The 17,037-nt window shown below is 42.2% G+C and overlaps 1 protein-coding gene across 3 annotated transcripts in view; it reads right to left on the bottom strand.

The window, feature by feature from the left end:
* Positions 1-17,037, bottom strand: part of septin9a (septin 9a) — a 64,372-nt gene that overhangs the window by 43,266 nt on the left and 4,069 nt on the right. The window contains exon 2 of one of the 3 annotated variants that reach the window (XM_068336007.1): positions 10,440-10,502. In XM_068336007.1, coding sequence (XP_068192108.1) covers positions 10,440-10,502 — 63 coding nt within the window. Of the gene's footprint in view, positions 1-177; positions 509-7,903; positions 8,050-10,439; positions 10,503-17,037 lie in introns of those variants that run through there. The other 2 variants (XM_068336009.1, XM_068336008.1) reach the window with 2 other exon arrangements.

The following is a 17,037-nucleotide window of genomic DNA, read 5'->3' on the forward strand; positions in this document are numbered from 1 at the left end:
CCCTCCGCAGACGTCAACAAGTCCTTCGCCCCGTCCGTTTTCCAGATCAGCTCGAATCCTATCAAACATATGGAAACTATCTACAGTGTCCTCATGGCAGGGTTAAAGAGCGCCTCGCTCCACATAGCAACAACGAGAAGAAAGGCGGCAGAGCTCAAGAAAAGAAAAAAAACTAACCTTCAAAATCTGATATGATCCCTTCCAAGTGAGCGTTGACAGTGGAATCAGACATTTTGGAAAGCAAGTGTGTATGTGCAGGCTTGTATAAAGCAAAAGAGAGGGAGCAGGGTTCCCTTTCCCCAGCAAGGAAAAGTCTTCCTGGGGCTCAGTCCTGCTTTTAAACAAATCCCAAATTAGGAGCCCGTGCAAGAGAGAAGAGGGGAGGGTAAAAACACACAAGAGTTGAGCTGCTCACTGATCCAAACCCTCTCTCTGTCCTCCTCTTTCTTATTGTAGCAAGTTATTTTTCTCTTCTCCTCCTTCTCAACTTCCAGGGCTTGGAATGAGCAATCGATGACAACCCCCTACCCTCCTTCTCTCTCTCTCTCTCCCTCTCTCTCTTTCTAGCTCACGTCTCTCCCCCTTCGGCTTCCCTCCATTCCTCCCTCACATTCTAAAGCCGTCCTCTCAGACCGTTTCCTTTCTGTGAAAGCTCTCATTTTTTTACTGGGCAGGCCAAATTATATGCATGCTACCTTCAAACACACTTCCTGTGGGCTTGATCTCATGACTAACACACTCTGGGCAACTGATAAAACACACTGCAAGTTTTTTTTTTAAGCCTCGCTCTCCTGAATGTGCCAACATCAGCATCCTATGAGCACACGAAGGAACCCATTCGCTTAGAGTCACTCTGGAAAAAGACACGTGTCCATTAAAACATAAGTCAAAGTGGAAACAGTGAAAGTTAAAGTGAGACAGAATCAAAGTATGGACTAATATGGTCACAATCGGCTTGCGCTGGTGAACAGTAGATCATTTGACACGCTCAGTTGCTCCAGAGGCAAACATCAATAAATAAGTTGCCTAATGACTTAATGAGCGAGTGAATGAGGTCTGTGTGTGTGGGCAAAGGGGGATGGGTGAACAGGGTCAGTGGTGATGAACCAAAAGTGAACATAATGAGAACAGTTATAGCAGTAGAAGTGTGTGTGTGTCTCTGTGTGTGTTTTCTTTTAAAAAGACTCACACCTAAGGCAAAAATGAAAAAGGCAAGAAGGGAAGGAAGGATGCAATTGAACAGATGACAGGAAAGGAAATGAATGGCTTTAAGTTATACTAAAATTTTTTTATGATGGGGCGAAAAAAAAGCCTCAACAGTTGTTTTCACATGTGTGAGTTAGCATGAAGTGGTCCGGACTGAGATCCTACATATATGGTGATCTCACTGCCAATTTGTTGTTTAAATTGGAATCAAAGCTAGTGCTGATTTATACACAGATGTAAACACAGATGTGAGCGAGAAATTTAAAACAAATATGAGGCTTCATTGTAACAAAACTTACAATCTCGAGATCAGCCTGATGTCATATTATATGGCCGTTGAACCAGGAGAAATAACAACTCCAAAAAAATGTGTAAGGAGTCATCACTGGCTGAAACCAAACTTCTTTAATGTCAGAACAGGTATGAAGATAACAAAGACTGTGGCCCAGTAGATGCAGAAGACAAGGTTAGATGGAAGCAACTGATTTGCCGTGGCGACCCCTGTAGGGAAAAGCTGAAAGGTAAAGAAGAAGAAGAAGAAGAGTGTGGCGGGGGAACAGTATCTAGCCATACCGTTTTAACACGTGTTGATCATCCTTCTACAAAGATCTACACACATCTGCAAAGTAGTTCAGGAGTGGGCCCCACAGGTAGAACCCTCACTACAATCTGCCATTTGGCCACTTTCTCCAGCAGGGGTCAGCATTGCTCCTATAAATAAAACACGTCACCATAGGCAACAGTGTGTGTGTGTGTGTGTGTGTGTGTGTGTGTGTGTGTGTGTGTGTGTGTGTGTGTGTGTGTGTGTGTGTGTGTGTGTGTGTGTGTGTGTGTGTGTGTGTGTATGTGTGCATGTGCGCGCATATCATTAGCCTAGCATACTTGCAAAGTAATGTGAGCTGGACACAGATAAAGATGGAGTCATGGGGAGAACCCTGCTCCAGACACACCCTTTATACTCCTGCACACCACATGTGTGTCAGATTCCATCTTTCCCTGGCACAGAATCATATTCATACACACACAGAGCTAAAGCAAGGACACAAACACACATCTGTGTGCATGCACAAAGACAAAGACACACACACACACGCACGCACGCACGCACGCACGCACGCACACACACACACACACACACACACACACACACACACACACAGAGTGAACTCAGCCCACCACCCAACCCTGTCAGTGAAAAGCAAATTTCCTTCCAGTGCATATCCTTACAAGCCTCAGCAAGCCCAGACGGCACTAATCCAGTCTGCAGGAACAACTGTCACACTGGGGGAGGACTTCCTCATCCTGGTCTTCATTCATATCATAGCAGTCATAGAGATACAGAATGCTATGCTAGGATGGTCCACTATTAGCAAAACATCAAGAATGCAATCCCTTGAATGATTATGTGAGAGGTTAAAATAATACCTTTTGTCTAAATATGGTGTGAATTCCACAATGTTGACTCTTCTCTCTGTAAACTTTAAGGATGACTCATGCAGCCATCCTTATGACAGGGTAATAGTTGCTTCTACAAAAATAAATTCTCCCTTGTCATAACTGATAATGAATGATTCAGTAGTAACAGTACGTATGCACATTATTATTCTGAGCTTCCTCTTCATCATAAGGAGACACTGGTAGGATTTGTAAATCAATTCTATTCAGATGTCGAAGCGGAGTCACTGCTGCTTCAAAACGGTCCAGTTGATATGGTTGTGATCTGGTGAGGATGCCTCTTGGGTTCATCCCTTTGGAGGTTTTCCAGGCAACTAGGGTAGACCCAGAACTAGCTGGAGGGATTACATAGCTCATTTAGTCTGGGAATGCCTCTGGATCCCCCAGGAGGAGTGGGAGAGTGTTGGTAGGGAGAGGGGCTTCAGGAATACCCCGCTTGGCTTTCTGCCATCACAACCCAACCCCGGATATGAGAAAGAAAATGGATGTGTGTAGAGATGGATGTTTTTTTCTGTCTATTGAATCCAGATAATTAATCTCTTGGGGGGGTCGGTCTTCCTGTACATTAGTGTATTGAAGTGTATTTGAATAGACAGCTGCTGGTGTTGTGTTGCATGGGGGATGAAGAGAGACAGAAACAGCCGCCTCATGCCTCAAGAAACCGAGACCACCACCACTCGAAGGAGGGCCCACCCTCATGAGAGCTGAAAAATGAGAGGAGCGGAATGGGAGGAGAAGATGACTTCTATAAATTATTGCCAGGCTGCCATGGCAGGTGCTAGGGCGATGCCAAGGCAACAGCAGGTTGGAAATGTCAGCGGTCCATCTACACGAGCGCAGACACAAAGACAGTGAGAGGACAACAATCCTCGGCGCCAGTCTGCCCCCTCCACCATGATCCGGCCTGTGAACACATGTCCTCCGAAAGACTTCAGTATCAATCAAAGACTGGGAAGGGGGATGCTGGGATACACCTTAGCTGATCAGGTCAAGACTGCAGGAAAGGTCTTACAATGAAAACAACCTAATTTCTAAGGAGATAATAGTCCTAAAGAAACAGGAGTTGGTTGATCACTGTGTCCATACAAAACTTTTAAGTTAAAGCATGTATGATGAGTTTTAGATAGCTGGGTTCCAGGTGATGACCTTATGCTGGTCTAAAATTCTAGTAAGAATATTTTTGAGTAGATGTCAAACAGCTGAGTGATGGAATGTCTTCAAAGTTAAGAGGAAACCAAGACCAACCAATTTTATATCAAATTACGAGAAGTGTGTCAAGTTTGGTTGTCTTTATTGGAAACTTTGGTGACTTCATCTGAAAGCAACAAAAGCTCTGTTGACCTCAAAGCTGTAAACTCACCCCTGAGTCACAGGAAGAGGTTTGATCCGTGTTAATGCATCTATACTTTAGATGTGGCCGGCTGGTCACCGGACTGAACAATAAGCAGCTTTAATTAGGGAGAGGGGGAGAAGAGAGACAGAAGGATGAGAGAAAGACAAGAGGGAAGGTCGGAAAAGACGTGTCAAGGACAGAAAGATAGAGATGCACTGTATCCCTAAACAGCTGGAATATTTCTCCAGCTGTGTGTGAGGGAGGAAGAAAAGCAGAAAGAGTAGCTTGTGCTCAACTGATGGAATCAGCAGCTCTGGTTAATATAACTGGAAAGTCGCCTCATTTTCCAGAGGACTGCAGTGACAATCACCAGCAGCCCCGTGTCTTAAAATTTAAAAAACTGAACACACACACACACACACACACACACACACACACACACACACACACTCTAAGATCAGGCACAAACACAACCATGAAAACCCCTCACGAGGCCCCAGAGATCACATGACGAAGCAGCTTTGTCTAAAGTGTATGCACAGCTGTAGTGACAGCAGCTGCCCTGAACCGATGTTTAACAGCAGCACCAGCCAGGCTCTGCTAACTTTAATCAAATACAGCACCTGTTGGAAACTTGGCTCAACAACACACACACACACACACACACATGCACGCACGCACACGCACACACACACACACACACACACACACACACACACAGAGGCATTGCCATATCCCCTCAATTACTTTTGCTCGATGGTTTCTTTTTCAGCGAGCTTTGACTGTGTGTGTGTGTGTGTGTGTGTGTGTGTGTGTGTGTGTGTGTGTGTGTGTGTGTGTGTGTGTGTGTGTGTGTGTGTGTATGTATCGACTGTCACACATGCTGCTGCCTGCATGTGTGTGTGTGTTTTCATGCATGGGATGGAATGGCTCGGTAAATAGCGAGAGCAGCTGTCCTCCATCACAGATGACTCTCCGTAGGTTTCTCTCTTGCTCTTTCTTCTCTCCCACCTCTGCCCTCGACTCCATTGCTCCACTGAGTAATAAAGCTGCTAAGTGCGTCAACAAGCCACCATTGTAATAGCAGTCCTTGTTGTTTCCACTGCACCCACATATTGTTCTGGTCAGCCATGGCAACCGTCCCAACACCAATCACGTCTCACCAGGAAGTAACGTGGCTACAGTTTCCGTTGAACTTGTTGTAGGTCATGTTCTGAACAAAAAGGCTATGATGAAGAAAATAACACATAAAGCAACCAAATGCAATATTTGTTGGTTTGAGTGAGTGTTCACACCTGAGAGGTTGACATCAGGGGAATTCTGATTGCTCAACTCAGCACCACCACCTTGTGGCGAAGATGCATATTACATCACATGACATAAGTAACATAATCTATGTTTGGATCTATTTCTTGTTCAGACATAACTTCATAATTTTTATCAGCACACAAATTCCTTCTCAATGACTGAATCTGCATAATTACAGCTGTATTTTTGTGGTAGTGTCATGTCACTGAATGGGACATACATTAACATTACACTATACTACATGCTCACTAGGTTGGTAACAACTAAACATTTAATCTTAGGGGATCTAGATTTTCATGCGGATCTGCAAAGAATGCACACATTCATATATACCAACTTCTCAAGTAAGGGATTTTTAAAAAAAATTAAGATCCGTGTATCATTTCCTGATAATTTGAAGGAAATACAAAATAAAATATTGAGAAAAAATTAAATAAAGTGAAATAATAAATCCTGAATCCACCTCTTCATGTGAATTTGCGACAAACTTTAGTGGTTTGTACTCAGAACCAGGACCCGTCCTCTCTTCAAGTTTCATGGAATTCCCTTCAGTAGTTTTTGTGTAATCCTGCAGGAAATCCAAACAGCAAACAAATGCACACAGGCAATATAACCCCCTTAAACTGATCTCATGACCTGTCGTAACTCTCATTGGTAGAGAAACGACTGACATCTTCCGCTGAACTCATAAAAAGCTTTGACGGTCAGCTCTGTAAATCGTAATCAGACGATGGCTTCCTCAGACTCTCATCAAGCATCATCAGCTGATGTCACTCTGAGTCAAATAAATGGGTCGAATAAAAGGCCTTTATTCAGAATCTGAGTGTGGCTGATTAGCAGCGTCATCACTGCTGAGTCACGTGAGAACGCCGCATCAACGCCAGAGAGGGAAGAACATCTGCTACAACTGAACAGAGGAGATAGTTCCTCATCTAAACACAGGATAGCATTTGTTCTCCTCAAAATTTAATCTACATTTGGGTAAGAAGACGACAACAAATCACAAGTGACAAATGGGACTGAAGAATTTGTGTGGTGCATTCTAACACACACTCACACACATGTTTAAGGCACACAGCTTTTGGTCACACGCTCAGAATTATCGCTCTTAACGTGTACAAATAGAAGATAATCCCACTGATCCAAAAACAAACATATCATACACACACATGCAAAAGCGCAGCGACTGTGAAGGTGTGTATGAACGCATAAATACTCCAGTCATAGAGAAACACACAGAAAGTATGTCCTGCTGTGTTGGTTACAGCTCCCTGGAGGAAGCACCTGGAGACGAGGGGTCACCATTAGTGAAACACACACACACACATACACACACACACACACACACACACACACACACACACACACACACACACACACACACACACACACACACACACACACACACACACAGACACATTCACTTGTCAATGGTCTCACCTACATCCAGATTTAACACACCGTGTACGTGCTACAAGTTATGCTAGGTCACATATAAATTCAACCACACACACACATACACACACACACACACACACACACACACACGCACACACACACACACACACACACACACACACACGCACACACACAAACACACACACAGACACACACACACACACACACAAGTCACTGGGGGCGCTTCAGCATTTCCACTACGGCAATGCTTTTTTTTCGGCCTTTTAACAACAGTCACACCAACGCTCATAAAACATATCATTACAATGCAGACAGCATTGCCTCACTAATGACTTTAGCATAATGTATGGCACACGCACACACACACACACACACACACACACACACACACACACACACCTTGGTATATGTGGTATGTGGCATCCAGTGAGATTAACGTCTGACTGGGAGAATACAGAGTAATTAAGAACCTCTATTTGCAGTCTGTAGGCTCTGGTGGACGGAAGCTGGGCTTTCACTCTCCTGTTAGCTAAAGGAGGGACCGACTGATGGCCGATTCACAATCAGAGCCACAAGGGACAAGAGCAGTACTGTTCAGACAGAGCCCTTTCCTGTTTTCACACCAAAGTAAAAGGGGAGAATGCAGAGGAAGAACAAAGTCTAAGAATTAAAGGCTGGTTCTATGTTGCAGACCTTCAGAACTTTTCTGTCTGGCTCCGGTCCATACGCGGAACCTGAGTTATGAACATGCATAAAGACAGACAGAGACGGGGACTGGAAAAGAGGTGACCGAGCTGCAACCTGTGAGGACAAAGACACTGAACTGGAAAACAATGGGACAGAGGGGGCGGAGATGGTGGGCACAAACCAGACAGTAATGCAAACGTAACAGTCACACACCCGATAAAGGCAGATAACCTAACTGGGTCTGCAAAGCTGCTTCTCAACCTCTGCACAGCTCCCAGCTCCAGGTCCAAACCCCAAAGAAAACATGCAGTCAGCAAACAGCACAGAATGAGAGAGTGGAAAATACCACAGAGGGGGAAAATAGAGGCATGCTTCTACAGAATAGACACTCGATCACAGTGAAAAAGCTGATTGAAAAGCTTTAAAATATACTTTTTTCTCCATTCACAAGCGTGATCTCATCCCGGTTGACAGTTTCCGGAAAGTTTGCCTTACCTGAGAATTTGTCTCCCTCCATATCCAGATCATTCCCTCCACATCCACATGTAGTGTCTGCTCTTTGACTCTCTCTCTCTCTGCCTCTCTGTCTTTTTTTGGACTTCCTTCTCTCCCTCCCTCCCTCCCTCTGTTCCTCTTCCTCCTCTTCTTACTCTCTCTTTCCTTCCCTGCTCTCTCTGCTCTCCCTCTCTGTAAAGGGTTTGATTCCTTCAGTGTGTCCTACTAATGAATTCAGAATTACGACATCCCCATGTGCTGATCATATGTTGAATTTGCTTCTCTCTCTCTCCCTCTCTCACTTCCTCCCTCTGCTTCACACTCTTGCTCCCTCTTTCCTCTGATGAGACCATAAGACTGAAGCAGCATTGTATCTTGAAAATAGAAACCATTAGCTCCACCATGTGACATGGACAGGATCCTTCCAGACTAAAATAACCCACTGGACTTTCAAACTCTTCTGCCAGCTAACTTATAATGTGTGTGTGCGTGTGGTGGCCTTTATTAATTTAATACTCGACCAACAGAAACACCTTAAACCACAAGTACACTGTTATATAACAAACTGTAAATAAGAGGAGGGATGACAGCCTGTTGGAATAATAATGACATCCAAAACAAAACAGGACGGAAGAAAGAAGGGGGAACTCTTCTGAAGCACACTTCACAAAAATGTTTTCAGGGGTTGTTTGCACTAGCATGTTACTGGTGGGGAAAATGACAGCAGGAGTGACTAGTCAAGACCAGAAGGACAACTGCTAGGTGTGTGTGTCTGTGTTCAGGAAACTCAGACGACCTGTGACCTTTGGCATGTCCCTCACACGGCACTGGAAACCAGAGGTCACATGGCAAGCTTCTGAGCCCCGATAGAGAGATCAAACACACACACAGACATGTCAGGATGATAGCTCACGCAATACACACCTCTCTGGTGACTTAACGGGTTGTGTGTTGACTGGTGTGTGTAACATGTTTGACCAAACATGATAGTATCAACTGCTTGTGTTTATGGACGCCTATGGTAATAAGGAGTTTGAATTAAAACCCGGAGCTTAATTTTCATGCATTTGACAGTGAAATAAGACACATTTGTGCTTTGGTTACCCCTAATGGCCACAGGATGTCAGTGAAAACTATCAAGTCAGCATGAATGAAGAGCGCAAAGTTTATGTTCATTAATCTTTGATGTTTATTTTGGTAATTCATTGATGGGATCTAAGTGCAGAACTGTGCAGAAAGAATGTAAGATAAATTTCTCGAAATCAAAATTTGCAACCGTTGGTGTGAGCCTTACACACACACACACACACACACGCATGCACGCACGCACGCACGCACGCACACATGCACGCACGCACACCCGCACGCACGCACGCACGCACGCACACACACACACACACACACACACACACACCTCAGAGTGTGTTCACCACTAATTCAGTATCAGTGTCCTGTACCACAGGATGTGCTGTCAGATTAGCATTAACTGTATATAAATCAATACAGCGTAATGAGAAGTCAGGCACAGTCAAGCATGTGTGTTTAAATAAAATGTGTGAAAGCACACACACACACACACACACACACACACACACACACACACACACACACACACACACACACACACACACACACACACACACACACACACACACACACACACACATATATACTCACGTAGCCTGTGGCATCTATATCAATGTCAGGGAGGTCTGCTGACAAGCAGAGCCTTATCCTCAGCCTTAAGCGTGTCTCTGCTTATAAACATTTGTGTGTGCGTTTCTGTCAGCCTGCTGGTGTGTCTCTGTGAATCTACACACTACTTGCTCTGATGCCCACAAAAAAGAAACATGAATAGCCAGATTGATGATAAAAATGTGATAAAAATTAGACAAAGATTGTCTACATCCAAATATAAGATATTTATTAGATATTTCTAAGTAATAAAAATGTACAACCAGACTCATTCATGAACAATTACTAGATCCCTAGCTTTAGGTTCCCTGCAGAGCATGTGTGAAATGCTGCAACGCTTTACGTTAAACTAACCGATCAGAACTTTCACGCTTCGTATGTGCTGAAACTGGCCACTGTAGCACACACAAGCATCTACCTTTGTTTCTTCATATTGTGAAATTTCACATTTCATGGCATGAAAGGATCTCTGGAAATGACAGAAAATATTATTTATAGAAAAGTTTGTGCACAAACTTTTTCAAATTCTTTGTGTTTTATTTTTTACAGTGAAATACAGTAATTTGAAAAAAGAAGTAAAAGACACACACACACACACACACACACACACACAAACGCGCGCGCACACACACACAGATAGAATACTCAAAATTCAAAGTTCTGTCATATACTGCTGATTACCCTGAAAACACGATTGTTTCAGAAAAATATCAAACAAATCCTGAAGGAAAAGACCACACCCACCCAAGATAATCATTTATAGTTAACAAAGAACCTTATAAGGTATAAATGGTTCGAATGAAAGATGAGGCATGCATTTGGTGAAAATGAGGATACTTACTCGGACCAGTAATGCCAGTTCCCTCTTTTTCTGTTCTCCTTGCCCGAGCGCTGGCTGACCTCACTGTAAATGAAGACGGGGAACAGATGAAGAAACATTCATAGATATTCAGTAGATCAACTGATGCATCATGACATCTCAGCAGTAGGAGAACTACTGAAAAAGCTCTGATACGTACATTCAGATAAATACTTCCCCAGCCACAGTCATGTGCTCTGCTATTACTTTTGAAACATTAAAACCATAAAATCTTCATCTGTACAGCACCTCTCTGGACAGAAACTGCCAAGCAAACTTATTTACATTAATAATAAAAATATTTTAGCAGAAAGGCAGAGGGAAGGAATCAAAGGCACAAACAGGACATTAATATACATCCATCTTTAATTGAGTACAATACAAGCAAATGAAAAAGAACGATACAAGTTAACAAAGGCACAATAATCTGGAAAAAGATCATCAATAAGTCAGTGTCCTCTCCCAGTTTTGGTTTTGTCTTTTCAAAGGAGTGACACTGTAGGAAACAAGTGTGGATAGATGTAGATGGATGTGACTGTGTGTTGACCTCCTGGTGTCCAGAACGCTCTGAGGGGTCAAACCCAGACCCCGCGTGACGGTGACGGGTTAGGAACCTGAGGAATGTGACTTCATCATGGATAATGGTCTGGATCCCAACATGCTGCTAAGTCACCATCCGTTGTGAGGAATAAACATTGTTTGCTCAGATTGGCGATTCAACCTTATTATAAATAATTATATAGATTTTTAAATGTAATTATGTGATCTACTGCTATTTCAAGGCAAAACTCAAACTGACCTGTTGACCTGTAGCTGAGACCACACAGATAATTCAGGCTGGGAGAATGAAAAGTGCTGATTAGTCAAGAGTGTGCTACCAGTGGGACGTTTGACAGATCGTCTCACTTTAAAAATGATTGTCTTCTTTCTTTTTTCATCAACAATCTTTTGTTCATTAACAAATACATATTTTAGATCAAATTGTCTGTTTTCCTTTTTGTAAAGCCTCCATAGACAGCAAGTTACATCCCTGATGAGCCAAGTCAACAAATTTAGCTTGGTGAAAGTGGAATTTAACATGGATGTGAGACGCCAACATCAGGCCCATGTTTATTGTTTCCAGAGAAATGTCTGGACTAATAAAGTTTCATGTCCCTGTGAGGATGAATCACAGTACAGCCAGTGAAGGGGTCCATTAATTTAACTTTCCACTGTTTCCATCAACAGATAAACATTTCTTCTGGACCTGTAAGTCATACCCCCGTCCGTCTCAGATTATCTAATTCATGTTTAACATTAATTAGCAAATGTTAACATGTTAAGAATCTAAAGCAAAATGTGGAGTGTGATAAATATTATTCTTGTATTATCATTCTAAGCACTCTATCGCCCTAGACTTACAATTTTTTTTTTTTTTTGTAAATACTGTACAAGATGTAGAGATGAGCTTGATAGAACACGGATTAGTGAAATTGTTCCTGGAGGTAGGTGGACGATAACTATGGGCTGAATCGATGTATTTCAACCAGATGCTCTATTTCCTGTCATGTCTTCCTTCACCCCAGACAGTACTGTAAGAGAAGGTCAGGTCATCCGATGGCATGTGACTCAGTCTTTCCATCCTGTTTTTAGGTTCTTAGAAACACTTCCTGCTGTAAATCAACATGAAACATGACGTTCATTTCAGTAACTTCAACAAACACGGTTGTTTTCAGCCTTCGTCGCTCCTGGTTTTAGGTGGAGACAGCTGGTCTGAGACAAAGGAACTGAACGTGCCACTTTATGACTGGGCGTCTGATGTGACTAAAGATTTATTCATGTGTCTGTGTGTGTGTGTGAAAGAGAGAGAGAAATGAGCAGCACATGCTTTGCTTTATTTTGTTTATTTTAGTAGCTTTGTCTGTATTTCAGAGAAGTGAAGAGATCTAAATCACTCTTTAACACCAGCCTGATGGAACAGAATATTTATGTGGTAGATGAGAATGACTCAAGCCCAACAGGGTGGCTGTCTCTGACATGTATCTCTGAAATTGATGATCAGTGTCCACCTTTCTCCCTAACTGAGAATATATATCACACTGAAATTACACAGAACATAAGATTAAAAAAATTATCAAGTCAGACTGGCATGTCATCAACGACAGAGTGAAAAATCTGCTTATTCCCTACAATGGGATTTGAATACTGTTGTTAATGTATATAAATGATGGAAACAGCCTTTATTTTGGGAACATAATTATTGCAACACATTCCTGTTTCTCTATTATGTGCAGAAATCCCATAATGACACCAATTTTGAGCAAAATCACTGTAGCATTAACACATTTCTACTGGACCAACACACACGGTTGAAAAAACAAACAAAAGATAAATTCTTTATTTCCTGAGTGAAACACATCAGTTATGTGTTATAGTTCAGTTCATGATAAATCTGCCAGCAGCAGTTGACTCAACAAAACAAACACAGCATGTCCGAGCATTTCGAAAAGGAGGAAAAAGTCCACGTCCTGACGTTGAACTTGGTGTCAGAGTCTGAGCAACAGGTTCATCAATGTTCAACCATCTGTGTAACGAATATCACAGATTTGACAACAGAGACTTGTGCTAGGCCACACAGTGAATGAATGCCGACTGTAGAGTTGGGATGAATGTTAATCCAGTGTCGATCTGAATGTCAGTGAGTGAGCTGCTTCTGGCTTCACAAGAATTTCAGAATGGAAATAGTGACTCATTTTAAGACGCTAACTGCTCGTTCAAGCTGTCAAATTGTAATAGTAAAAGAGTCGACCCTTTGTCTCGCTTGTAACGCAGTTATCTGCCAAGAGATAACAGCATCAGTCTATAATGTGAGTGCGTACGTGTATCTATGTGTGTTTTAAAGCTTTAAGTGTACGGAAAAATTACAGAACAAATAGGACTGAGTTACGTCTTCCTACCCCAGCAGCCAAAAAGCATGACTGCACCTATTTACTCTTAGCTGAAATACAGCTTGGGGAGAGGTGAGGTGAACACACACACATGAACATAAGCACGCATGCACGCACACACGCACACACACACACACACACACACACACACACACACACACACACACACACACACACACAGTGTGTTTCAACAAATCAGTGCACAAAGTTAAATACATAAATAAAGCGACCCAAACGGGTAAATGGTAATTATTTGGCTTTGCCTTGATGCAATTCAGGGAAAAGTCCTGACATGGAACAAACACACATTGGCCAACTACAGTTAGCCAAAATGTAAACTTTATGTTGGCTCATAGGTGTGTGTGTGTGTGTGTGTGTGTGTGTGTGTGTGTGTGTGTGTGAGTGTGTGGGTGCAGAGTCTTTGTGTATAGTCACCTGCTCAGTCTTGTCTGGGACCACAGAAACACACACACACACACACACACACACACACACACACACACGCACACACACACGCACACACACACAGACCACACGAATCACTGATTGAACAGGTTTCAGAAAATCTCCCTCCCAACACAGCGATCTTGTTTTCTCTTCCTGGGTTTTTGTGATTCTGAAGCGATCTTTGTCTTCTGACAAATTGTATAATAGAGGCCATTACATGTAAAAAAAATAATAATTAGGGTTTATGTTTATGCTAGTGGGGACAACACAGAACCACAACTCTGTGGACCAGGCTGACTGTATCTACTGACTGACGGTTGTGGCACTCTGTTTGTGTGTCTGAGTAACGTGGCCGGTCCAGTGTACGCCTGGACAGACACACCAACTGATTAGTTATTAGGCTCAGATGTCTGAGGAAGGCAAACAGTGGGCAGAGGCTGCAGCACTTAAACATGTTTCAAACACAATTGCATGCACAAATGCACAGATGAAGACCTGCTAACAGATGTGCAAAACCAGCATGGCGTGATGTTTAAAACAATCTGTAATTAATGCCCTGTCTCTCTTGCCAGCGCAAATGTTTGTGATTGTTGCTTTTCCAAATAGAAGCAACACTGTGTTGTGTGTAGAGGAGGGTAGTAGAGGGTGAACAATATTTACTCTCAGCAACGTCAAAGTACATTATTTTGAAATAATCTATATATATACAGAATATACTGCACATGTTTCTCAGATACTGAGGAGCTCTGCTTTTTTATATTGTAACTCCTTATTATCTCATATTTGGCAGTGACTGTGGCATGTCAAACATACATGTCAAACACACAAAAATACCATCTATGATGTTACAGTCAGTTTATATTTGGACAACCAATAAATTTGTCCAAGAAACTGTTTATGATGAAACATAAAAACAAGAAAAAATACATTTCTGAATGATTCTTTGTAAACTTCTGCAAATAAAATAGGAAGTACAGTAATTGAATTGTCAGTAGTGTTAGGTAATATAATATATTTCGTAAAACAATAAGAATTCTAAACCATATTTATTGGATTAGTAAAAAAATAGAGATTTTTTGTTTAGAAAATAGAAATTTATTACACTAGGTGGCAATTTAGATTTTTATTTAATTAGAAATCAAGAGAAATAAACAGCTGTACAACTGTTTCTATAAGTTACAAAGTGAACATCTTTGTGAAATATTCTAGTCAATCAATTACATTATCAATTAATGTCTTGTTGAATATTAAAACATACATCAGTGGTCTTATTTTGGTCCGACGGTCTACTCAAATAGAAGGATCTGACATCCAATTCTCTTACAAGTTGTAATATCACACTTTTATTGGCCTGTCAGAATCAGAACATGAATCTCTCCCTTATCTGTTGCTCTCCTCACCCATCTCTTCCATTGTGTTTTTACGGCCCTCATTACACCTTTAGGGTATGCCGCAAACACAGTGTTTCACAACTCCGTCCGTCAAAGAGCCAGGAGTGGATGGACGGGTGGAGGGAAAGAGAAGGAGTGGAAAAAGTCATGAAAGCGAGACAAGCTGAATGGCTAGACGACCATTTTTCATGATTGTTTGCACAGCATAGAGAGGGCCTTTACCTGGACGTGTATGACTGAACTGAACACACCCAACAGGCCATTCAAAACCACACGTGGCCACAAGTATAGCTGAGTAAAGACATTGACCGTGACCCCTAGTTGCACTCCACCCAAATGAATAGCTGTTGTTCTGGTGCAAAAGGTATGAACCGGCAACACCTTTTCCCACCTTAGCCTTTTCAATGAAAACCTATTCCTCACTTGCCACGCTCACTGAACACCAACACCACTTTGCCAAACACGCCGTCACCTTTCTTACTCTTCACAATGCAAACGTGAGTCCAAATATGTAAAGGCATTTCAAGCCAGGGTTGGACCGGATACCACATCAGTCTATAAAACAATACTGGTGTGGCAGATAAGGATCGGCCTTCCTCCTTGTGAGGCTGTTAAAACTCACGGTGTCGGTAAAATAGTGAAGGGAGCTTTATGGTTTTAAGCTCCCCCAGGAAACATGTAGTAACTGGATGTCACAGATGAACAAATGAGTGTGACCTATGTGCATACTGGAAGAGGTGTAAGAAATACTGACAGATTTGGATGGATTTTCCTCTTTTCCCGGATCACCTTCAAAAGACATCCCTTCATCCAGTTGAATGAAGTAATTTATGTGCAATTGACAGACTTCCATTGCAAAAAAAAATCCCTAATCCTTTGCTAGATAAATTGCTGTCATTATTTATAAGGTTGTTCATGGGTAATAAATAGATGTGATGAATAAAGCACAATCTTGCAACTGTTAAGAAACTTTCTGGACCGGAATCTTTATCTGGATCCACACCAACAGTATCACAGTAGCATATTTCTATACATAGGGTTGTCTGTCAGTGTGCATGAAAACTGACTGGCTGCTCAGTCCAACCGCCATGTATACTTAAAAAGGCATGAATGTTTGTCTCCAGGCTACATCTTTGCTAGAAATTAGATCAAACTATGTTACTAAGCCAGGCCTGCAGTCAGCAGACATGCATTCTCTTGCTAATTCAGGTGCGTTATCTCGAATCAAATATGCTCACTGAACAGATATGAATCACTAACACTTGAACTGATTGCGATTTGCAAAAAAAAAAAATTATATTCATGTCACAACAGGACAAGGTGGCTCCTGTTAAACGGCTGAGTTGAATGAACTTTGCACATATTAAGCTTTTCTATCAGGGCCAGGCATAAAATCATTCAAATGAAAAAAAAAAAAAATCACCTAATATTATATATATTACAAATGTACTGTAATGTAAGATATTTAAAATGATAGAGCGATTTCAAAATTTAAAATACATATTTGCCAGTGCTGTAGACAGACGTCAGTGAACATGTTGCTCCAAACATCAGAACCATGGTGAGCCTGCTATTATCAGTTTTACAGGCTCTCACCTGGCCCCGGGCCCTCAACACAGGCGGTCTGTTGTATGAGCGACACCCCCAGCAGCCGCAGCAGCAACAGTAGTGGCAGCAGATAGATTCACAGAGCTGCATTCTTGGCTGCAGATGATAAACACTTAGCCGAGTGGACAATCCAGGGGAGGCTCCACCAGGCTGGGAGGGGAGGTCCACACACAGGAGACGACATAGACTGTACGTCTCCTCCAATCT

The sequence above is a fragment of the Antennarius striatus genome, chromosome 16 (assembly GCF_040054535.1).
Source record: "Antennarius striatus isolate MH-2024 chromosome 16, ASM4005453v1, whole genome shotgun sequence".
NCBI classification, from domain to species: domain Eukaryota; kingdom Metazoa; phylum Chordata; class Actinopteri; order Lophiiformes; family Antennariidae; genus Antennarius; species Antennarius striatus.